This window comes from Corapipo altera, unplaced genomic scaffold, assembly GCF_003945725.1.
Source record: "Corapipo altera isolate COAL_440 unplaced genomic scaffold, ASM394572v1 1b, whole genome shotgun sequence".
Lineage (NCBI taxonomy): Eukaryota > Metazoa > Chordata > Aves > Passeriformes > Pipridae > Corapipo > Corapipo altera.
The window spans coordinates 7647052-7672537 of NW_020884881.1; the positions used below are offsets into that span (position 1 = coordinate 7647052).

The 25486-nt window shown below is 43.5% G+C and overlaps 1 protein-coding gene across 8 annotated transcripts; it reads left to right on the plus strand.

The window, feature by feature from the left end:
* Nucleotides 1-34: 34 nt before the first annotated feature.
* On the plus strand, nt 35-18894 carry LOC113945519 (histone H2B 5-like). 8 transcript variants are annotated; one of them, XM_027639793.1, is made up of 4 exons: nt 733-2133; nt 2686-2861; nt 3455-3595; nt 13978-18894. In XM_027639793.1, exon 4 carries the CDS (start codon nt 14007-14009, stop codon nt 14385-14387), a length of 381 nt encoding a protein of 126 aa, XP_027495594.1. In that variant the 5' UTR covers nt 733-2133; nt 2686-2861; nt 3455-3595; nt 13978-14006; the 3' UTR covers nt 14388-18894. The 8 variants fall into 8 exon arrangements, with proteins under 8 accessions (XP_027495593.1, XP_027495594.1, XP_027495595.1 ...); XM_027639794.1 differs by having other exon boundaries at nt 2686-3595; XM_027639797.1 differs by lacking the exon at nt 2686-2861.
* Nucleotides 18895-25486: the final 6592 nt, after the last annotated feature.

The following is a 25486-nucleotide window of genomic DNA, read 5'->3' on the forward strand; positions in this document are numbered from 1 at the left end:
GGTGGGGACCGGCGGCGGAGGCGGGTCCCCGGTGCCGCGGCCCGCCCGGCGCGGCGCCCGCCGGCTCTGCGCGGAGCGGCAGCGAGAGGTCCCGCAGCCCCGCGCCGCGCCCGGTGCGCACCTGCCCGGAGCTCGCCTGCGGAGGAGTCCAGACGCCCAGCAGGCAAGACCCTCCCCACTGCGCTGGCCGCCTGCGGTGCGGCAGTGGCGGGCACCGCAGTGCCCGCAGCGGGGTTGTGCTGCCCGAGCATGCGAGCTGCTGTGCCGCGATGCGGTGTGCGGGCAGCGCTGCCCCGCCGTGTGCCGGACCTTGAGCACCGCAGAGTCAGGGGCTCCGTCGTGTTCCGCGCTTGGCGAATGCACGGACACGGTCTCAGCCTTGCCGGTACTTTGCTGCGAGCGTAAGACTCGTTTGGCCGGAGCTCGCTGCGCTCCGGTGAAACAGGGGCTGAAGGTGAAGCCCGTGCCCGAGCCGAGGCACGGCGGTGGCAGGGCTGGGGCTGCAGCCCAGCCCAGCCCAGCCTGGGCACCAGCCCTGGAACGCTCTGGCACCGGTTACAGTGAGCCGGTGGTGCCCACGGGCTGGGCTGGCCATCTGCAGCTTGAATGCACCTGGAGCCCTGGCCCTCAGGGAAGGAAGGGATCATCCTATATACAGACCCCCCTATGTCAACACTACGTGGGCTTGTTAATTATTTAGTAAGCGTATAGGGCTGTACGCCATTGCTCATGCACTGTTTGTTGTGTTTTATGCTGCTTGTCGTTAACCCTCGATCTCTTTTTCATAGCTTAAGAAATACAGGGAGTATATGCCATAAGAAACCCTTTTATTTCTCATTCCTCTCACGTCCAGTCTTCTGGGTTCAGTGATGCAGGGGCTGCCTAACGGAGTGGCTGCTGTGCAGCATAAGCAATATTATACAATATACAATTTTGTAATAAATTTGTCTACCTCAGCGTGTGCCTCTAGCACAATGGAGATGAGCTGTGGTTTGCTGCATGGCATCCTCCAGTGAGCCCCTGGAGAGGGTGGCCCTGGCTCTGCTGCTTACCTCTAGCAGATTTGTCTATTTGCAGGGTGGTGACATTTTGTGCTCACCAGTGTCCTCGTATTTCACGTCATCTCGTGCCCTTCATGTGCTGGCTTTGTAACTCTTTAATTTTTGAGATCAAGAATTCATGAATCAAAAGATGGGGGAGTGGGGAGGCTGAGTCAGATTGTGAAAAAGGAAAGCCAAGTGAGAGTGTGCAATTGCATATCACATTTACAAACATGGTTTCATTCATTCATCTCCAAATGTTGCTCCTGTTACTACTAATAAAGCTCTGGTTTCTCAGACTGGAGCTGCCCTGGGAACACTGATTGTCATGGGGTTTTTGCTTTATAGCCTCCATAGTATTTGTGTTACAGTATATTATTTTCCCAATTATGTTTTCATTACATTGAACATGTTAATATCAGAAAGAATTTGATAATATGAATGTACTTCCCACACACTCCCTGTCGTTCCTATTATTCGATGTGCAAAGGAGTGACAGATTATATACCAGCAGCAATTTGTTTCCCTCTATACTGGTAAGATTTCCTAATTATAAAAACAAAAAAGCTTTTTCCCTGAGCATACACCCCTGTTTGCTTCCTCTTTCTTTCCTCATCTTGCTAATGATAGCCAACTCCATCATGGTGATTTTGGAGCTGCTGGAAATCTAGCTTTGTCTACTGAAAGATTTCTACGGAAACCTTTATAAGCAAAGGGAGCCAGAAAGCAAGTCTGCTTTAAGCATAATGGTGTCTGGGGTTTTCTTCTCTGGCTGGGAGGTGTAACTGTGGAGTGTACAGTAATTAATTTAATCCAATGTTGAGAGAGAAGGAGGAAGAATGATTGTACCGGGAAAAAATAAGAGTCTTTTTAAAGTATCAGATGTAAAATTGAAGCAGCCATTTCAATGACCTTTGTGATTTCTATTTCAGACAAAAGGCAGCAACCTAGTACAAGGGTATCGTTTGTCTTCTCCCAGCCTCATCCTTTGTTCTCCTTGGGTTTAGCCTGTCACTTCCTAGGGTTTGGCTCTGTCCCTTGTTGGGACAGCAGCACTTCTCACCCGTGACTTTCAGAAGTGCTGTACCAGCAGGTGATTTTTTTTTTTTTCTAGTACTCATTTCACATCTTCTCTTCTGTGCAGTCTTTTTTTCTTCTTATGACCCTCTGAGTCTCTCTGTGTCTTAATTATGCTTCAGTATTTCTGCCTTACCAAACATTGAGTTAGTTACTTTACCTTCCCCCTCTCTCTGCTTTTTGTCCACTCATGGCTTTTCTCTCATTTTTTCCCCTTTCATATATCTTCTTCTTACATCTTTTTTTTTTCCCCTCTCTTTCTGTCTTTCTTTTTATATCTTCTCCTGCTGTCTCCTTTCTGACGTCCCACTTCCATCCACTGTCTTACTCTACCTTCCTCTTGACATTTTCTCTCCAACCTGTTCCTTTTGTTATTATCCTTTTCATCCCTTGCATTTACATATATATGTAAAATAATAATGTAATAAATATGTATACTAATATATTACAAATATATGTGTATACATATATTTGTATACCTGTACTCTATTCCATGTCTTCCATTCTCCAGCTGAAACAAAGAAATTACTTATGCTGGTAGACTGATCCTATTGCATCCCTTTCTCAGCACCTGAAATACACTGCTCCTACCCATCCTCCAACACATATATTGGGTAGACTGAAGAATTAAGTGTGTGGGAAACGTTCCTAAATTCAGAAGTGTACTTAGGAAAGCATCTTGCTCAGGCTGCACTGTGAATAGAGCAGTTGTTGTGCTCCCACTGACAGTACCAGAGGAGGACTGTAAGTCCCTTGAATTCAAGAACCTAATGACATTTGCTTTACATTTCTCAATTTCAGGGTTTTTTTAATGAAAATATTATAATATTAGATAAGGGACACTACCATCTCCTTGAATTATCGCTTGGATCTTGCACTGACCCAAAATAAGACCTCACAAAATGCTTTTCTTTTTTTTTCCCCCAATTGTTTTATACATTCATTAAGCCACTTTTCTGCAGTTATTGGGAGAGAAATGCTTTCTCCTTATCAGTTCTAAGCTCTGCCTCTGAAAAGGGCTCTGTATGGGGTGAGACTGGAATCTTGACTTTTCAGCTTCCCCTTTCTTTGGAGCCAAAGGGAGAGGAGAGAGCTATGACTGCAGGATCATATTCATTGGGTGGAAGATGGAAGAATAGATGTATAAACCAAAAATACTACATTAACCTCAGAGAGTGGGGGGTGGAGTTGTTTAATAATTATTCCCCTTGACTATCACTGACTACAAGCACCATCATTAAGGATCCAGGGCAAATGTTAAATTTTACTGTTTAAATAAGAATCTTCATTTTAAAAAAATCATTTAATAATTAAACTATTTTTTTTTTGTCATTCAGAGAGCATACTACTGACTGGCTGGAATGAAAACAGCTCTATACCACGGACTCCACCTCTGCTTTCTGGCAGCTTACCTGACTCATAAAGAGAGTTGGGGGGGTTTATATGCCACCTACATCAACTCAACATTTTCCTTTGTGGTGAGAGTTAATCACCACCCTTGTCATATTATTTCACCCTATTGAAGTGGGGATTCTTTACCTTTCAAACCAGCCTTAAAACTTAGGGTGAGGTTTTTTTCTGAATTTGCACCATTGCAGATGGTGTGTGTTGAAGAGGAAACTGTGGGGTTTTAGCCATGATGGTCGGAGATTTAAGGGGGCAAAGTTTTGTTTATATTTAATCAGAAAAACTAGACATGCTTTGGGCACATAAAATCTCTCTTTATAACCTGTTTGTATAACCTATGTCTTTTGTGGGCAGAGAGATCATATGTAGTAGACTGATATTTGTCAAGCAGAAAAAATTATGTGAAAGAAGACTGGAAGGTAGGAATGAGAACAAAACACAGAAATGGCAATACAATGGATGCAGTGTGTGTAGAAGGCAGTGGAGAAAGGGAGAGGAGGAACAGAAAGTGGACCTCCTGGAAGGCTATTGGGAGTTACAAGAGGACATGAGTTACCCTTCCTCCTGGAAAGTGTGAGGAAGCTTAGACAGAAAAGCATGTGACTTTTTGCAGAAGGAATTCTTGAAACGAGGGAGAAGAAGGAACTGCTGTGGAGCTCAGCACTTAAGGAGAACACCTACTGTGAAGGAGAGCCAGGGAAATCATTTGATAAGAGTCTCCTCATTTCTCTGTCACAAAGGCAGGTAGAATCAAGGAACGGGAAGGAAAGGGGAAAACCAAAAGGACAGAAGTTAACCATTGGCAGATGTCAGTGAAGGAAGGGTAGAGAAAGGAAGCTGCTGCTGTGTTGGCAGAAAGTTTCCAGGTCCTCTGTGGGACCTGGAAATTGACAGAGTAACAAGGGGTGTGCTACAAGACAGGAGACGGGAGCATCCTGTCAGGAATGAGCTGTCTGACCATACATAATATAAATATAGGTTATTTCCATTCTTGATGTGTTTCAGTCTTAAAATGCACCACAGATACAGCACCTCTACCTTGAAGATATGGAAGCTGTAGCTGTCTCAACCTTCCTGTAACCCCCTCCTCCTTCTCACGTGCAAGAATTAACCCCATATTATCTCCTCTCCTGCACTGTGGGTCCTCAGCCTAGCTCCAATCATCCTTCTTACCGATTGCACCTGCTTCATGACTGGGGCACAACTCAAGATGAGGACTTAGCAATCATCTGCAAAGATGTGCTTCTCAAAGCAGAGGCACTAATGGGCTCTGTGAAGGAAGCGTGCTGGGAGAGGCACCAGCAGAGAGAAAGAAGAGCAAAAAGAGAGCCCATCATCTGAGAAAGAAACAGACTGAGGAGACTATAGGAGACTCTAGGATTATTGCAGTGGGGAGACTAAAGGCATGGAAGCCTCAGGAGGAAAGTGAGTGTAGGAGGATGGAGCCATGGATGGTTAAAAATAACAGTATGATACAGATAATATGGCACTCCACTGGTATTTTAAACCTGCTGCCTTTGAAAACCCTTCTGAGTTTTGAAAAGCGAGCCTTACATTTAATTGTTCTAATTGGTACTGACCATCCAGGACCGCTGGCATTTTGGGCCAGTCATTTTGTCCTGCAACCCCCATTTTCTGCACTGCAGGTCTAATGGTTGCAACCAAGTCTTCAGCAGATTGCTCTTTGTACCCCACCTGATGTAAATATCAATGTATCTCCAATTATGTTTTGATTTCTCTGAAAGGGAGATGGCATTTGTGAGTAGCACATTAACTCCAGGTGATAATGATGCTATCACAAATTAGAGGTAAATTAAAGCACCATTCACAAGCAATTTGTACAATGTGGAATTTGGGCCTGGGTTAATTTGGACCTGAAAGCCATTTTTTTTTTATGTTTCTGAACAACTGCCAGCTATTCAAGCCTGTGGCTGTTCCAAGTAATGCATTAGTCTCTGTACAAATAACACATGTGAGATGGGACCAAGTGATAGCAAACGTGCTGGGGCTTTGAACCTCCTGGCACTTGTAATGGGTGTGAGAAAATGAAGGAAGGAACAATAAATAAAAGAATAAAGAAAAGAGAAGTAGAAAGTGAAGGACATCTGTGCATTTTGATAACAATTCTTCAGTAGCACAGCAACATAGAATGGAAATACATTGTCTGGTTAATGTAGAGCAGTTGTTTGCTATGCCAGAGCCATCTCCTAGAAATCTTTTTTTTATTTTTAAATTAAGTTTTGTCTTTTAACCATGAAAGGTATCGGTTTCTTCATCTTTCTCCCCTCCTCCCTTGCCTTTATCCTCCCACTTCCAAGTAAGGATATAAATAATGTTCCCTCTCATCTCCAGTGTAAATTTATTCATGAACATTTTAAAATGGCTTATTGTCAGTTCTTGTTCCAGAGTTTACTTTTACCTTCAATAACTCTTGTGTCCTTAGTGCTCACCCCTGTCTATTTCTGGAGAAAAGTCAACTTGCCTTTCCAGGGAAGCTTTGCCGTGCTGTCCCAGCCACACTTCACTCCTCTCCTTGCATCTAGCAGGCTCTCCATTTTCCTGCTTCCTACAGAAGATGACCTCTAACACTCAGAGGACTCTCTGCCTGTGGTAATGTGATCTCGTGACAGCAGCAGAAAAAGGTGTCAGCAGTCCTGGATCATGTTCCCAATCCAGTCTTTGGATGATGAGAGGTCTGGGGAAGGACATTTATCTTTGTTTCTCTGCAGGCTCCAGTAATAGTCACACATCTCTGTTTTACAGTAAAATTGCTTTTACAATGCCAAATTAATTATTAATACACACATTACAATATTTTCAGTATTCTGTAACAATGAAATCAGATTCTGTGCCACTTGCTGCCCTTTGGCTTGTGGCATGGCATGCAGTCCTTTTGGTACCTGTGTGGTACCCCCACCTCCTGTGTTTACATTCTGTGTTCCTAGATACCCAGGCTTTATAGCCATGATAAAGCAGCTTTCACATATTCCTTTTTTGGTAATTGCATGATTTCTGCTGTTTTTTCTTAAATAATTTTCTGGACTTGCTGAAATGTGGGTAATGTAACTGGGAAGTGATGACTGAAGTGAGAGACTCTCTTTTTGAGGGAATGTTGGTCATGATTGATTACCGCTGCACACATCATGTCCTCAAGTGGCACTTTCTCCCCATGTAGGGGGAGATTTGGTGATATTGCCCATGTCTGTTGAGCAGACATGCGTTAGACCCATGTATATCCCATGAAGGTTGTTAAAAAGCTTTGCTGGGTTTATTTCACCCAAGCCATTGAGAATACATGGTAACACCTACATTGTGATGTACCTATCACATCACTCAAAAGCCTTAATGCCCTTAGTCTGATCTTCAGTCCAATTTGGGCTCATAGCTTTCCACTTCGGCATGGGTTTATATCTGAACATATTATTCCCAGTCAATATAGTTTGGCCAGAGTGCAGATTTTGGGGTACTATCTGAGCTTTTGTTTCTTTTTGCTACATAAATGATCTGTGGCATCGGAAAAGGTCACAGAAACCTATTAAACCTGGATATGAGGTGTGTGGGAGGAAGAGGTGCCACACATGTCTGGATTGGTTTCAACACAACTCCTACTTTAACTTGGAAGCAGCTATCATCTGGGGCAGCTTCTTCTCCCTCTCCCACCCACTCTCCCCTTATGGCCTACAGGTGCTGGGCTGTAGCTTCTCTCATATTTTTGCCTGAATGGCTGAATTAGCACATTTTTAGTGGATGCCTTTTTCAGCACTGATGAAAATGGTCTAGAATTTTGATAATTCTCCATTACTCCATAAAATGCATAAAAATAGTTTGCTTAAAGGCCATAGCAATTCTTTAGGCTTATTATCATTAGTAGTTTAGAGACCATGGCTCCATTTTAGAAGGAGTTCTTTAGATATAGCAGACTAAGTGATTTTATGCTCTTCTGCTTTTCCAGAGGAATTGAAATGATGTGGTTAAAGATCAAGTGATTTTCATTTCTTATATGGCACAGAGCAATTTATTTCAAATCTGCACTGTTTATTTTCAATAGCATAGGGTGTAATGGAATAAGTAAAAGTTCAGCTGCCTGTACATGGTCAGCAGGCTCTGACCTCTCCCTGCCTTCAGAGTGACTTTGCTGAGTTAGTCTAGGGACAGGAGCTAAACCCCACACCTAGACACAGAGTTGTTGTGACAGGTTGATCCTTTGTGGGTCTAGTTGAGTTGAAGTGGGATAGGAATGGAACAGAAGCCTTTTGCTTCAGAAAAGAATTTGTGGCAGGAGCAGCAAATCCTGATGACTCTGAAACTTGGAGAGGAAGCTTGTGCTGAAGTTTATGTTGTATATGGTTCTGACTTATTGATAAAACCCTAGGAAGGAAGTGAGCCTGGTTGTGTTCTCTGTTGGACTGTGTTAGTGCTGAAGACTTTCTGAGGATGTTAGTGATAATACAGAATCACAGAATATTCCGAGTAGGAAGGGACCCACAAGGATCATCAAAGTGCAGCTCCTACAGGTTTCTCTGAAACCCTGGCACTCTGTGTGAAGGTTGCCTGGAGTGTAATTGTAGCAGATGAACTGGGTGAACTCTCATAAACGTTTAACAGGTATTGATCTAGAGAAAATATAATTTTACATTTATTAGATGCTGTTGGTCAAGTGTGTAGATCAGAGATATCCCAAATCAGGTAGATAATGAGTGCTCTTATAAAGAGCAGATAATAAAGCTTTTTTTAAGTACTCATTAACAATAACAAAACTTTGATAAAACACAAGTCTGATTTTTATAAAGTACTGAGCCTCCTGGATTCCAATGGAAATCAATGTTGGCTGTTAGTGCTAAGCATTTCTAAACATTGTATTTGTGGTTTCAGACCCAGGTTAAATCCCCATTGACTTCAGACACTCTTTTAATCAGCCTAAGGACTGAATATTTAGCCTTTTGACAGTCATTCTTCTTGCAACATTGTCTCTCTGCTTCACTCATGGGTAAGATTTTATTTTCCTTAAGAATTCAATGTATCTTCTCTGCAGAGAGCTCAAATCTAGGGTCCTGCTCCTTACTTTGTATATAAGCATCTCTGATTGATACCCCCACAGCCCTGAGAAGTACTTAAAATTTGGGCAGAAGTAGCACAAGAAATGACAGCTCTTTCTGGTGATTAAAAATGTGTTTTCTAAAAATAATAAATGGGAATTATAGAAAAGAAGAGAAAATATTATTGTAGGGAGTACCCTGTACTGAACTCCCAGGCAACGGGTTAACAGAAGCAAGATAAGGATCAGTCAAAGAGTTAGGACACCAGTGTATGGCACTGCTCTTTTCTGCTTGTATTTGTTCTAAAGAAATTTAAAGATTTCTTAGAACACAGTGTGTCTATGTCAGGGACTGAATTAGTAACATTTCTTTCTATGTAAAGGAGTAAGGGACATCTTCAGTTTTAACCTCTTTTCATGGTCTTATATGCAAGCAGGAATCTCTTCACTAGAACACTGCATGTGTGTATCCCAGGTTAAAAGTTAGCCATTTAAATGATAACTTTATTTTTCATATCATATACAATGTAGCAGAGCATGTGGAAGTGGGGATAGGGCCTTATTATTGGTACTGGATTACCTGGAAGGAGACCTAGGATCCCAAAACTGTTCTCTATGCCCCTCCATCATTGGAATTGGACATTTCAAAACAGTTTACCTTATTCTAGGAAATTCTCCTCTTCTTTCCTTCAAAGCAAATATTACCTCATGATCACATGCTAGACAACATAGCAAGAGAAAAATTCTTTCCAGTCCAAAATATGACTATCAGTTTTTGCACATGAGGCATCATCCCCAAAGTCTCACGGCGACTCATCACGCTTCTGATCTACTTCAGTACCTAAGGCAGAGCTTGGTACCAAATAATCACAAAATATTGCTTGTTTTCTCTACTATTACTATATAATTATACCTGTCAGATGAGCAAATTCTTGTTTAATGACTTCCAGGTAGATGGCTACATATTATATGAGGGAGGGGATTTGCAGTTTGCAGAAATATGCTGTTCCAATAACAGTCATTTGTAATTTGTAAACTATATTTACCAGATCTTATGAGCATTTCAGAGCAGATTAATCTGTTGGAAAGCCTTTTCCTTTTGGTGGGAACATTTCCTAATTAATTGCCCTTCTTTGTGTTTCAGAGAAATTAAAAAAAAAAAAGCATCAGCCGATTTCACTTTACATTTCTTGGCATGTAGGAATAAAGCCAAGTATTCTTTCTTTTATACAATAGGAGAAACTAAGGAAAGGGATAATAATTGAACAGAATTAACTGGACATTTCTACTGAAGGGACAGGTGCCCACTGGCTCTCATTTGCTCTAGCAAGGATTAAAATAGAACATCAGAAGATTAGCAAATACCAGAACATCAGATGTCCAAAAGATGAGAGCTTGAGATTTTCCTACAAATGTTTAATTTTTCACCAAAACATAAGAACAAAGTGTTCATTTTAGAAATGTATCTTTCATGGTTGATTAGGAAATTACAGTAAGGGAACAGCCTGGTGGGCATGGGAATTTACAGTGGATGCCTCAGAGCTCATCACAGCAAGGACAGCTTTCAAAAGGACAAAGAAAGAAAAAAAACCCAAGTGCTGTTTCTACCCCTGCATGAGGACAGGTCCAGAAGGCCACCTAATAGTCAGCCATGCACATAGACACATAGTCAGCCATGCACGCCGCTGTCACCAGCTTGGCATTGGTCCTACAGACTCAGCAGCAAGGTAAAAAATGAACAAAAATTCTTCAGGAGCTTCCCTGCCTGTCTCTCTCCAACTATATATCAGGCCTGAGGAAAACAGAGACAGCATGGGATTTCTCAGCAGGGCTCCTTTCCATTTCAGATCTGAGACTGTGGTGATTTGTCTCTTTGAATATGTTTTTCTGTTCATTTTCCTTTTAACGATGCTGAAGAAAGGGGTGTCAACACAAAGGAAGATGTATATGTCGCTCCATACTGCTCTGGTTTCTGGCAGCAGTCAGGCTGCTGCTTGGAACTGGTTGGAAAAATTACTGTCACTGGTTTTGTTGTTGGTTTTCTGAGGAAAGAAAAAATGCCAGCACTGATAACTGATTGACTCAGAGCATACAAAGCCATAAAGTAAAAATGTGCCCAAAGATTTTCCTCAAAAACCTGAAACCTTCCAAATGTCACCATGATGCTTCAGAGTGCCTTCTCTTGCATGGCCATATGCTGTGTCCCAGGGACCTCAGTGGCTTGGACCTGGAAATGAGAATCACCTCCCCTCCTTAGGCGTCCTTATGGAAGTCTCTGGCTGCAGTATCCTGTGAGAAACATCCATCAAGAGAACACAGCCCATAAAACATGTTCTGCCCATCTTCAGTCTCCAAGTCACAGAAATTATGAGGTTGAGGGTGCCTCAGGCAAACATCTTGCACAGTCCATGCTCAGAGCAGGGTTAGTGACTGTGAGTTGCTTAGAGCCACATCCAGTTGGATTTTGAGTATCTCCAAAGACTGATATCCTGCAACCTCTCTGAGCAACCTGTGCCAGTGCTTGGTCAACCTCACAGTAGAGAAGTCAATCATGATGGCAGCACTTCCTAACACAAAACCTAATAACTCCAGATTCTTTCTCTCTCCCTCTCTCTTTATTTGTTTTTGTTGGTGGCGGTGGTGGTGGTGGTGGTTTTTTAAGGGAAAAGAAAGAGATGCAACTATTTTCATAAAAAGAAACCATTTTTTTTAAAGATCGCTTAGTGTTTTCCTCAACAAACTCTCCACATGGACACTTTGGGAATAATTCCACTACTTCTGTCTTCATACCAGAGCAGCACTTGCCTCTGGGTTGCGGTACACTGTTGACGGAAGGGTTGGTGACACCACTGATCATTTGTAACATTATTTATTTATTACCTGGTAAGTACACTTAGGCTCTTTGTGGTACGCACTGCCCAAATAAATCAAAAGGAATACAATCTGTCTTCAAAGCAGGTATTATTTACCTGTTAAACAGTCAACTGCAAAGAAATGGGTAGAGAGAAGCAAGGAAACCAAAGCTTTTGTGTTAATTTCTGAACTTCAGCATCACTGTGGCCACACATGGGAGAAGAGTAAGATCCTGGCTATGCTGCCCAAGGGTGGGTGTTAGCCAGTCAAATGGACAGAGGTGTCCTGTAGATGTGACCTTTTCTGGAGTCATATGAAATCACTCTGGTGACTGTTGGGCACTATATTCATTTTTTAAAAGCTGCAGTACAAGTGCACTTAAGAATTAATGCATATTTTAGAAGGACATATTTTAAAAAAGCCTAAGAAGTAGTCATCTGCATTTTTCAGTTGTGGTGTTTTTGTCAGGAAATGAGCTTAAGGGAAAAAGAAGCGTGTGCACAGTTATCCCTTCTCTTGGAAAAATGCCTTTCCGTTGAAAAGACATATTTTCAAGTCTACAAACAGAGCAGTAGGGGATTTCTTTTCTCAGTAGGGCTTCCCAAATAGAGGAAAAAAGGAAGAAAATTTTTGATTTCACCAGAGGAAGAAAATGTGATGTTTAAGGGGGCAGGTGTCAGAATTTTGAAAGCTGTCCAGAACTTTTGGGGCAGTCCAGCACTAGCCCTTCCAAATGCCACCACTGAGAAGAATGCATGGGGAATTTAAGAAAGGGGATGAGGTGGCACAGTGAAACACTTTGCACATGAAAATCATGTCTTTGGAGAAGAAACTGCTTTGCTGAAGCAGAAACTCAGTGCTAAGGACACTGATGCCAGCTTTGGCTTCTAGACAGGAGGGTGTTTTGGAGGGCTGTGGTGAAGGCCTTGCCTCCCTGCTCCCTGGAATCCCGAGCAATGCCAATCTACCCTTGCAGTTTGGTGTACCCCCACTTCAAGTGCTCAGCATTGCCCCTTGCCCGCTGCCCGCCAGACCATGAGGCTGCCAGAGCCCAGCACTGGTGCCTCATGGCACAGAGCAGCCAGCAGTGCAGGAGGCATCATCTCACATACTGATTTGGAGCCATGGACGTTTCTTGCGTGCTTTGGAAGCAGACGCTGGTATCCACTGAGATGTGGGCACGTGAATCCAGCCTTGGTATCAAAGATGTCTGCTCCCACAGGGAGCAACCAGGAACTTTGCATAGATTGGTTGCAACAGTGCTGCTGCATCTGGTTTTAAATGCAAATGCAGGCAACAGTGGAGAAACCAGGCGTCTCACTCCTTCCCAGGAAGGAGAGGCAGGGCTGAGCATGCAGCCGTTGCTTTGACACAGGCACCATTTAGGTCCCTCTCTGATACTCTTGAGTATGCAGACCATATGTTACATCCCAGCTTTCTCTCTCCTATTTACTTCTATCCATTTTCCTGTATGCCATCAGCTCTGAAACTCTTTTTTCTCTACTAGTCTCTCTTGGCCAGCAGACTATAATTCCTAGGTCGTCTTCAAAGGGGACACAGAGCAGTAAAACCCAAGCCCTGGGGTGATACTGGAAGCTTACTAGATTGCAACACAATTATTCCCTTGACCCATGTGATAAAGCACGTGTAAATTTGTAGTGTAGTGGAGGCACACAGTTTTTTGATGGTTTACATACTGCCTTTTTGTTACTGCACTTCTGGATGAAAGCAGTCAGCTGCAGATCATGGCTCTGCAGGTTGTGGCCTAGTGAAGAAAAACTCAGAGGGAGGATCAGGCACGTTTGGTGTAAATTGTCCAGTGAAGACCTGCTCACTCAAAAGCAGAAAGAACCAAATAGCAGGAAACAATTCTTTCTATCAACATGTAGCCCAAAATCACTTTGATGTTTGACTACTATCCACATTTCTGTTTTTTTTCCAGGTGATTCCTGACACCTCCTCTAAGCTTTTCTACTCTCTGATATTTTTTGCTACCTAATATGAATAATGAGAGATTTCTATAGCTCAGCTAGCTAGCTTAAAAGTGTATTAATTTTGTATTCCACTGGAATACATGGTGTCAAACAACAGCCACAGAAATGCAAGTACCCTCAAAATAAACTTCTACCTACCATAAAATTATTTTGACCAGTTTCATATAAAGGTGGTTTCACTGATACCTTGCAACAGTCTTGGGCCCATTCCAGGAAGTTTTAATTTAATCCATACTGCAGTCAGTATTTTCTTTGGAACTACAATATTTTTCTCAGAAAGATGTTCACCCTCCATCTCATATTTACTAAATAGATGCCAACTAGACCTGTGTTCAGTGATATTGACAAGGCCAGTGTTATAGGGATTTAAGCAGAGAACAACAGAAAGCCATATACAAACCAGAGCAGTTCTTGCTGGCAGTTCAAAAATGCTTGCACAGGATCATGGGATATTTGTCTCAGATTCAGAGCTATTGCTTGTCTCTGACTCAGACTCTCTCATCTTTCAATACAATTATTCTGTAGAAGATCAAAAAAGAATTCCATTTTTTTTCATGTTTTCTCCAAGCAGCTCCGACACCCAGCGAAAGATTTCTCAGGATGCCAGAGCCAGCAAAGTCAACCTCAGCCCCCAAAAAGGGCTCCAAGAAAGCTGTGACAAAGACCCAGAAGAAGGGCGATAAGAAGCGGCACAAAAGCAGGAAAGAGAGCTACTCCATCTATGTCTACAAGGTGCTGAAGCAGGTTCATCCTGACACTGGCATCTCCTCCAAGGCCATGGGCATCATGAACTCCTTCGTCAATGACATCTTTGAGCGCATTGCTGGAGAAGCCTCCCGCCTGGCCCATTACAACAAGCGCTCTACCATCACCTCCCGGGAGATCCAGACAGCCGTGCGCCTGCTGCTCCCAGGAGAGCTGGCCAAGCATGCTGTCTCTGAGGGCACCAAGGCTGTCACCAAGTACACGAGCTCCAAGTAGCCAGACATCACCTCTGCAATGGGACCATCAAACACCAGGCCCTCCATGCAAGCACGGGTAAGCAGCCATGATCTGGATAAATGTCACAGCTATTATCCACAGCAATTTGCAGCCTTGGGATGGGCATGAAAAGCTGCCCAGTGGAAGAGGAGACAGTGATCTGGATGTCAGCTGATTTTCGTAGTCTGTTCAGGACGTGGAAAGGATTTGTCAAGGCTCGTGGAGGAGGCTCTTGCTTTCACATCTCATTCAAAGAACTGACCAACCATACTGCATCCAGTCTCCTCTGTGCTTAGCAAACATGCATGTTTGGCACTGGCAGGGGAGACTGGCAGTGGCAGACACCATCCCTGAAGTCTTCCTGTTTGACTGCTTTCTCACAGTAATCTGATATGGGCACTGAGGAGTCAGCACTGGCATCCTCTCTCTCATAGCCTGGATCCCTCCTGGTGTGCAGTGGCTCAGCCCACCCTGTGCTGGCAGAAGCAACAGCTACCAGGCACACATTGATTCAACAGCTATCTGTGCTTGACAGCCTGTTTTAAAGAGCAAACCTGGCAGGCAGGCAGATGCCCAAGTTGATACCAAGTGCTAATCCTCCTCATTGCTCCCGATGGATGAGCCATGGAGCAGGCTGAGGGTGCTGGCACCGCCTCCACCTTGTGCCAAGGTGGAGAGATGGACAAGGCAAGATGTTGGGACTGGGTCACTACCTTTCCTGGCTGCTGCTTTGCCTGCTTTAGGACTTGCTTTGATGTGCAAGATTTTGCTAATTCTGCTGCTTTTTACAGACTTTTCCTGCCTTGACGCTGCCTGGGCACTCCCACCGTAAAGTGTGGGTGAGAAGGGGTGGGGCTCATGAGTGCCCCCTCTCCTGCGAGCTCTAGGCTGGTACAGGACAAACATTAGAGAAGTGCTGGGAGGGGAATGAGGATTTGGGAAGGCATCTGGTATGGGAGCAGAGGTGGGTAATGCATTCTGGGGGGGAAAGAGGCCGGCTCCCTGCAGAGGTTACTGCAGGCAGCTCACCTGGCCCTGCCTTCCCTGCTTTGTTCAGCAGTTAGAAAGCAGAACCAAAAACTGGGGCTGGGTGGATGTATAGGGACACTTGCCTGCATCCCAGATATTTTAAAGATTACTCCCCACATCTTCTCAAAATCCACAGTAAGGTGAGCAATAATAGAATCTTGTTAAAAGCCATAGAGATTAGTGGAGGCATATCTTGGTTACAGGTTTATCTTGCCCAGACTGCTGGATAGCAGAAGAGCATGTGTAGCACTGGTGTGAAGTTGAAACTTCCTACTCAAAACACAAAATTAGCCAACATTAAAAAAAAATCAAAGTCTCTGGTAGGCAGTAATGCTCAGATAAAAAATATGCATGTCTAAAATAACAACAGTCTCCTGCAACTTATTCTGTAAATAAAAGGAGCAGCAAAGGCACAGGATCCAGAACTAAGTGCAGATTCTCCCTAAACTCCAAGACCTTATTTTTAATCAAAAAGTAAATTCATACTCCAAAATAGCAGCCCTGCAGTACATCTCTAACTTTCCCCTGCATTTATCTCTATCGTGTTTCTTTATGCTTTGAGAGTGATTGGAACCTTTAAAAAATTTAGATTGCTTTTGGAGCTGTAGGACTCTGCCTGTCCAGAAGATTCAATTATTCCTTGGTTTTATAATAACATTGCAGTCATTTTTCAGTTGGTCTGAGGAGAGGACTGCATAGACCTGCTCAACCAAGAGCACCTCAGAAACCCAAGAGCAACCTGGATGTGTGATCTCTGTGCAGGAGTGAAGGTCAAGTTGTTTATGGGCTGCTCCCAACCCCCTGCATTGGTTTGAACACCCCACACCTGAAAAGGGACTTTCCTACTGTACTCTGCTCAGTGATAACACACGGCTGTGTTTCATAGCCAGCAGGAATGTCTGGTGATATCTCTCAGAAAGAACAGCACCTGGTTAGCTGGCTGCCAGGACCCACAAGGAGCTGCTCCCAGCAGCAGCACCTGTACTTAGCAGTATTGGTAACCTGGACACTTGGCCAGGACACTTTGGAGGTGACAGCTTACTACTTACTTTTGTTTTCCAATCAAAGAGTCAAAATCAGATACCAAAGATTAAAATGTACCTGCAGTGGGCCTAAAGCCACCATCCTTGGCCATCAGAAATCCAGGCAGTGGATGATGCATAAGGGGATGATGCATAGGGAGTGAAAGGCTGGTTGACATTGCTGGAGCTTTCTTCTTCTGTCCCTATGAGCTGCAGGTCAGAATTCATCCCGCTGGGGAGTCATCTTGAAGGTAGAAATTCAAAGTGGAATAAACTTACTCCAGTCCAAGCAATGTGTGGGAGCCAGGACACACATCTCCTAGGATTACTTGGTACAGAGCAGAGCAGAGTCCTGCTTCAGTCTCCACAGGCTGCAAGAAATCAGGAAAATAAAATGAGATGTGAGTCCTCCAGGGTGACCTGAGTGGCTCAGGGAGCCAGAAATGAGGCTGGTCTTTTGGGCAAGAGCTGCTCACCCCATACACCTACTCACAGTACTGGTCCCATTTGCTTCTGCCACTGTTGCCACTCTCCATTTTTGGAGCTTGTTTCAGAGAGAAGAGAGACAGTGATTTAAGGCTACAAAAATACCTGAAGACTTAAAGAGGATTTTAATATCTTCTAAAGCTGAGTGACTGAGACTGATCACATCCATCCATTTATAGTTTAGGTTGTCCTTGCACACATCATTTGCTCTTTAGTCTCCCTTTGTATTTTTTTTTACTCGCCCCTGACAATGTGAAGCACAGGATTGAGGAACTGATCCATGTTAAAATGAAAAAAATTTTTTTTTTCTCTTCTTGAAAGCTTTGTTTTAACCCAGTTCTGGTGGCTACTCTGTTCTGTCACTGTTGTACAGACACTTGTGCCAGTGAAAGGAAGGGATGATCCAGGAAAGGCAAGGCTGGTATAAGCTAGGACTGACACAGAAAGCAGCTGGGAAGTTAATGGCCCTAGTGTCAAGGAAAAATGAAGAAAGGAAATCTGAGTCTCCTGCAGTGGTTGAGTTAGCAGCAAAGATGAGGCTTTTAAATATGCAACTATGGGTGTTACCCATGCAGTGTCCCATGAGCAGTTTCTCTTGCAGTCCTGATTCTGGAAATCAGGTACATCCCATTTCTGCAGATCCCAGAGGACTCAAGTGTTTCACAAGTGAAAGGGAGCAGGTTGGGAAGGGGACTTTGCTCCCATGCAGCCACCCAGCTGTAGCAATTGGAGCCTCCTTGTTCAGGCAAACCTGCAAGGCAGCCTGCCCTTCCCACAGCTGCCTGCTGCTGTACGGGAGCACACTCACAGCAGTTTAACAGGAGTTATTTTGAATGTGATGAGCTTGGACTAAGCCTTAATATTAGAGGAAACAGAAGGTGGTCTAAAAGTTCAAGGATCAATTGTCCACTAAGTAATCTGAGGTGTGACATACTTCACAGTTCCCTGATAAGGAGATTGGCTGCAGAAGAGGGGTTCTACACTCCAGGATCCATGCTTTTAAAATAATACATGTTTTCAGATCTGGAATTGATAAAATTGTTTAAAACTGGAGATAATATACCAAGCCCCACTGTCCCTATCTGATTCCTACTGCAGTCCCAGGAGTATCTCAAGGCTACTCCTGTGTTTTGTGAGTTAAAAAAGTAAATCGACTACAGATTGAAACTTGGAAAGGAAGATGAAAAATGTAATACAGCCTTGCTATTAACCTCATATTAACCCCAAGGACATCACAGCACTGAGTTATTTATTTTTGTGTACAAAAGAAATAAAACAAGCTGCTACAGATCTACATCTGATTTTCCACCCTGCTTCGCTACAAGGGTTTAAAGTCCACCTGCCCTTCACAGCACAGCTCAACCTACAGAGGAATTGAGTGGCCACCTGCATGGAGGTTTGCTCCTGCTCAGGACAGACAGGTTATTATTCAAGCATGGTGAAAACAAACGTAAAAACAAGTGTGGAGGAAAGTGCTTGTCCTGGACACCACTGCGTGTCCTAGGGAGGGACATTACAGAGCCCTGCCCAGCAGAGCTGTGTGGCTATACACCCTTCTGCTCTGGTGACAGGCATCCATGCAGATAGCTCCATGTCCTGACCACCCCTGGAGCAGAGCTTGGCATGGCCTCTGAGCAGCCCTGAGCATTTGTCCCATCATAGCATTTCCTGATGGTTTACATCCAGATCAAATTGTTTACAGGGAAAGGAAGAATGTGAACTAAATCATAAAAATTATTTGTTGACAGAGGTTTGAGAGCTCCCTGGGACCAGTACCTGGGGAGCAATCTTTCATGCTTACTTCATGCATCGTGTCTTGTGGGCTTATGTACAGTTTTTCTGACAGTAAGTGTTACATCAAGTATGATCCATGTTATATTGCTGCTGGTTTATGACCTATCTTCGTGCTAATTACCTGTTTTCTGTTAAATGTATAAATAAAATATAAATGCCAACATGTTGGAAATCAATGAGACCCAGCTGTCAGGGTGTCTTTGCTTCCTTATTACCTTTGCTACCTTATTACCAAGGTCCCCCCAAGTCTTGTATTTCTTCCTCTCCATGGTATTTCTTTCAGACCCGGAGTGACAGCAACCACCCTTCCAACAGAAATGGAGCCCTGCTGGTCCTGGCAGAGGGTCAGTGAAAAACCAGAGGAGCCCTGCACTGAAAGGATGTCACAGGCTGCTACTGTGAGTCCTCGTGGGGTATCACTCACCCCAAACACAGGTGCAACATAAACATCTTTTTTTCTCAAGCCCTTCCAGTGAGCTTGCCCCAGACAGAGCTGAGCCTGCAACCTGTCCTTGCCACACTCCTTGTGTGCTTGGAGGATGCTCTCCCTAGCACCCATCACTTAACCCCTGGGTGAGAACAGTTTTGACTTGCATAGACTGAACAGTGTGGTTAGAGAAGTGTTTTATGCACATTCAGAATTTCTGTTCATCCAAATCAACAATTGCTACTCTAGAAACATCTTTCCTTGGGCTATGAGAAGTTTATAGGCAACAAACATGGAATAAGATGTAGTATCTGAAAACTCCAGGATGAAAAATACCTTCCCTTTAAAGAATGATTGCTAAATACGTTCCAGTGAAACACTCACCTGCTGGACATCAGCATCATAATGCACTCAGTGGAGTGGGAAATGAATATGCTGTGCAAGACATCGTTTGCTGGAGAAACAAGCTAAGACTTGAGATATGCCATATGACAGAAATTAGAGCTAAAATTATTTGTAGTCTTTCTAAAGACAGACTCACAAGTTTAGCATAATTGGGAAAATCAGTATTTGGAGAAAAAAACCTTATAACTAAATAATCTGAAGTATTTATTTCCAAAGAAATAAATTATGCTGCCTCTAATACTGATTTTCATTTTGTTATCCCTTTGCAGACACCCACAATGAACTTTCATAACAGAGCTGACTCCTGGGTCTCAGGAAGACCCAAACCAGGTTACAAAAGGTAGAGCATAACCTATGGTCATGCTTCTTCTGGATATTGGGAGAACTCAGGAACATCAGAAGAAACTATGAGGATGAGGTTTAAAATAAGAGGAGCAACCCTTCAGGCAACAAGAGGTCCACTATTGAGCTTTTGCCAACAGATGTTGGAGATGCTAGAATTTGGTTCAAGGACAAACTACTGGGAGAAAAATCCTTTAAGACTTGCTAAACACATATAAACTATGCTGAAAATTATTATAGACTGAGAGAATACAAAGAGGAAGTTACTGTATGTGTCTTGTCTTATTCCTACAGTCTTTCTTGCCTATTCTGTCATGGCCACTACTGGAAACAAGATTTTGGGTTGGATGCACCAAAGGGCTGGTCCAGGTTGTCTGCATACACTCAAATACAGTCTACCTTGTGCTATGCATGAACTGTGAAGAGTTTCAGGCAGTTTTCTTAGGCCTCTGGAGCTTAGAATAAAGCACAAAAAAAAAGCTTTTTACCTCCCTTTTCTATGTGGCTTCTGCACTTGCATTGATAGTTACGTGGATGCTGTTAGCCTGGCTTACATGAAAGATATAGAAATGTTTTGTTTCTAAAATAGTTCAGGTTAATAAACAGAGATGGTGTGAGAATGAGGAATGGAGCTTCTGCTTTCTCATTTAATGGAAAGCTGTTCTCAGAAACATTTCTTATTTTCTCCCTTGAAGCAGCTGATTTAAAATAAAAAAAGTACACAATTTTCTGCATTTTAATGTCCATAATGCAAATTCCCCCACAAAAAAAAAAAAATATGTTACAGCAATTCATTCAGAAAAAAGATTCTTACAGATTTAACTGTCTTCTAATGACAGAAGAATATCCTAATAGTAATAGCAATGGGAAGATTGGTAGGAGTGGGGAAGGAATGGCAATGGTTGCATGTGAGGCACCAGAAGGAACCAAAGGCAGGAGACTGTAAGTGGATCCTACAAGAGTGGCAGATGCTGACAGGACCTTGATGAGAAGCTCACCAAGATGCCAGCACACACAGAACATGCTGCTGCTCTGGACACAGGAAATGAAGGGCTGGGAGTAAATCCTGGTAACTCCCAGAGGTGGAGCAGGATGGACAGTGTCGTTTCTACCAGAAGCTAAAGGGTACAAACGGCACATCCAGTGCTAGCACAGGTCACCAATCTAAGAAAAACACAGGAAATTTGGTGCAGGCATGAGGGCACTGTCCCTCATCCTCAGAGTCATTGCAAAGATGGACACACACATCTTGGTGCATGTTGGTCAGGCAGCTTGGATACATCCATCTTGTGAGTATGCAGGTATGATAATATAAGCATGATTGAGTCAAATCAGTCCTGGTTTAAAATGAAGTCACCTGCCTATGAGGGGACAAAGTCACCCTCCTAGAGGGACTTGTGTTGAGTTTGCTACATTGTGGCTGCTCATCAATCCGTCGGATGCATCCAGTGTTGGGGCAGGAAGTCTCTCATCATCTGGGCACCACTCCCATTTATGGGCCATAGAACCTCCTCCTGAGCAGGTGTGGAAAACATTCTTTATACAAAGTACATCCATATTTACAAAGACTCAGAAAAATGTCCAGCACAACTTTTTAAATAAACCAGGAGATGTTTCTGACCTAACCTGCCCTATAGGGTAGGATACATCCTGGTGAATACCAGGCCTGCCTCTGAAAAATACAGCTTCAGATGGGAGAGCCATGAGTGCCGTTGATATAAGCATTCAGTCTCCAATCTTTGCCTGAGACTGCCTGGAAAATAACAAAGGAGCAAATGTAAGTTCACCACACTGAATTTCATTAAAGTGAAGGAAATGTGAGGGTACTGCAATTTACCATCTTTTTTTCCTAGGCTTTTGGTTTCTTTGGAGTGCTGCAGTATTCAGGGAAGTCTGGTCTTACAGGCACTGATAGAAACAGGCTATTGAACTGGTCCATCCCAATAAAACCTGCCCTTGCATAAAGCTTTCTGAGGCATGACTAAGTTCTAGCAAAGTGGGAAGCCTATGACAGCAAGGACTGCCTGAGCGTGTTGAGAGGAAGATGGCTGCTTTTGTTGGGAGGTTACTTTTTTGGGATGAACATTTATCCCACAGCTAATTTATCCTGTCATCAAGGTAATAAAAAGTTATATCTGAGTATAGACTTCAGAGATGCAGCATCCTCCCCTCTATTCCACAACACCCTGCAATGCCACATCCACATGTACTCACATTAAGTCCATGCTGCTCCCATACCGACTTGCACTCTGTCCCAGGTCTAGAGCCAAACAACTGCAGCTTTAAATGGAAAACTCCGTGGTAGAGCAAAAGAAGAAAATTCAAATTCATCCCTTAGTGCCTTTTGCAGCCTGTTATAGCGAAAGGACTGAGACACCTCTCACTGCAGCTAATCTTGGCTAACAAAAGCTGTTTCCGTGGGGTCCACCAGCACCACTGGCCACTTAGCAGGAGAGAGCCAGAGCTCTTTTTAGGCCAGATGATTCAGCACAAAGAAGCCTTTATAGCTCAGCAGCAGGCATCTCGCGCCTCTTCTCATCACGCCTCTTCTCAGGTTTTAAATACAAGGGGACAAAAGTTCTTACAAACCCCTGATTCTGTCAATTCCCTGAACATATGCCTGTAATGCTCTTTGTGGCATTTAAGTATCTTTAAATGGAAAATATAGAGCTCTTAGGAATCACGGGACATTGCATTCACCATCTCGCCTTCAGAGTCAACATCTTCCCCAGCATAAGCTAATCAGGTAATCACCACTTGTGATACCCTGCATTACTAGGGCAGGACACTGAACACCACAGAGCAGCAGCAGCAGAGAGCCCGATGCAAACAGCTGTGTGCCGTGAAGGATGAGCAGGAGGTCCTCCCTGCCAAAGGGGAGGTATCACAGCAACAAAAAGGTCAGCCATATTTTAAGGGGATTAAAAATACATAGATGTCAAGGAGAATTTTAATAAAAAAAGACTAAATAGATGCAAGTTTGCAAGCAACAGTAGCTCTCTGCTTTATAGGAAAGTTATACTTAATACAAAGGAACAGCAGGAAGAAGTCTTATCCTACCCTGCCAGCTGCTGTGGGGCTTACAGCATCCTCAGAAATGGCCCATACCTGCTGGTCCAGGCAAGGAGCCTCCCTGAGATTGAAGGCAGAACAGAAATCATGCCCTAAGTACCCTATTCACATGAATCAATAGTCAGTTCAGACTGTTCAGAAAGGAATACTCAAATTTTGGAAGTTTTTCTTCTTTTTTTTTTGTTTGTTTGGTTTTGGTTTTGGTGGTGGTGGTGTGTTTTGTTTGTTTGATTTGTTTTGTTTTGATAATTTACCATTTGGATCACATTCTTCAGGTTTTCTTCAGGATTTAACCTGGCTGTGGATAACTTTGACATCCAGCTACACACCTGTCAAGACATAAGCAGGCAACAGCTTTGAAAGTGACTTGGAAAAATGTGAAGGTAACCTACATATTGGCAATTTTGCTTCTGGGTACAAAGATACCAAAGAATCTGTGCCTATACAGGGCTTAACAACTTTGTACTGATACTTAACCCTGATATTTTTCCAGTCTGTCTCTATCAAGCTGTCTTAGGAAATGCAAGAACATGTAGCCACTGCTTGCTGGCTTAATGCTACAGCTCAGGAAAAAAAAATTAACGAAAAGTACCCTGATTTCTTTTCTCCATCTGTTTGGATGAGTGGGAAAGGAGACTTTAAACAAGACACTTATCCGTTCAGAGAAGCAGAGGAAATGCTGGCTGCAGCGAACTGCTTCCTAGCACATGACCCCTCGCCCTGCCATTACTCCTATTCCTAACCTGGGGCATGCCTTCCTACCCCTGCTGCTGAGGCTGGGCTGCTATAGGAAAAAAGAAATCAGGGAAAATACATGAAGGAAGAAGCAAGCATTTCTGAAGCAAAGGATGACAGATCAGTACCCTAGAAACTGTTTGCTTTTATAACCTAAATGATTAATGAAAAAGTGTATGTAACTTGGAGCAGGAATCCATTCCCCAGTGAATGCCATCTCCTCCAGGCTCACCTGGACATCAAGTGCCTTTTCACTTTCTAATATTTCTGGACTTTTGGACAAGGGGTCTGCTTAGGACAGGGCCAAGGATGAGGACTCCTCAGAAATTAGACACAGCAGTACTATTATTTAAATCTCCCACACATCTCTTTAACACAGCTAAGTGACTGCACATAGGTGGAAATCCAACCTCTGCTTCTCATTCTAGTTTCAAAACAGCTCTTCTAAGCTGGGTCTGACAATCCAAGCACTAGCAATAGTAGCATCTGTTGTTGTTTTTATCAACCTTCATAAAAGGTCTTTTGCCTGTCCTTGAAGGAAGTTCAGCAGTGAAACTGTTTCCAACCCTCAAAATAGTGTTGTCTCCATTTCTTGGTTATGTGACTTACCTGCACTTGTCAGATGATGACCCAGAAGAGGTAGCAGCCATATCAGACAGTCTTCTCAGTCCCCTAGAGTCAGCCAGGTATAAGGTTTGACTGAGTACTATAAAAGATTTATTGGAAGATGTGGCTGAGCTCACATTTCTGATCATTTGTGGGATTTCATGGCACAGCACGCCAGGTTGTGTTTCACTGTGCAGGGCTGCCATTCTCCTGTGATGGCATCTCCCTGGCTCTGCCACTGAGCCCTCACAATCGAGATTTAAGATGTGGACATGCACAGTCTAAACCATAGTATGTGTTATATACTATGTGCCTTGCTAGAGGCTCAATTGCTGCGCTCAGTAAGCTCCAGTGAGAGATGTTACTTGGATTCTCAGGTTATAATTAACGGAGAGTTCGTTAAGAATTTAAATTCTTTTTAACAAGGTGGAGAAAGCCTTTTTTCATCATCATTTGAGATTTAGTTCTCTCTTTAAAGTCAACCAGATAAGGTATTTCCACCAGGGTGCTGAGTCACACAACTGAAGATGGTACCACCTTGTCTTTGCAGAAATGGATGTGATATAATCTGGGTTTTGAACCCTGAGCTGAAACAGCGCCTGTGACATACTGACAAGCTGAGTCACTGAGACAACCACAGGAAGAGAGGCCTTGGACACAGCAAACACACTCTCCTGCAACCCAGTCCAAAGCCCTGACCCTGAAGGGCAACACACACAGGAGCTCCTTCCAGCAGCTCCTGTATGAGCTTAAACCTTCCTGCTGACAGTTATTTTCATTCTTGTAGATAAACTGTGGATATGGCAGAGTAGTATTTGGTATAAATCAGTTCACTGAAACTCAGCCAACTTGTGTCAGGGCTGAAATATAACTGAAAAGATTAAGTCTTCCATCCCAATTATTTTATTTTTATTCCAGCAGTGCTAAAATAATTCAAATGAGAGTAGGTCTTGACAGCAAAGAAAACAGATTTTCTTCCAGGGAGACTGCTCACAGGCACATGACAGGCTGGCAGGATGGCAAGGACCAGCGAGGAGGAGCGCCAAGGGACCCTGCCAGGCACCAGGGGAGCAGCAGGCGAGGGGCTGTCCCTGCCCTGCACTGCCCCTCATCAACACTTTGCAATCTGCTCAGTCTTCAGCAGGTCCCAGCAGTGCACCATTGGACATGTGCACCGAGCT

What these genes read in the sequence shown, in the direction of transcription:
- LOC113945519 (XM_027639792.1), top strand. Translation starts at nt 14,007, where the DNA reads ATGCCAGAGCCAGCAAAGTCAACCTCAGCCCCCAAAAAGGGCTCCAAG.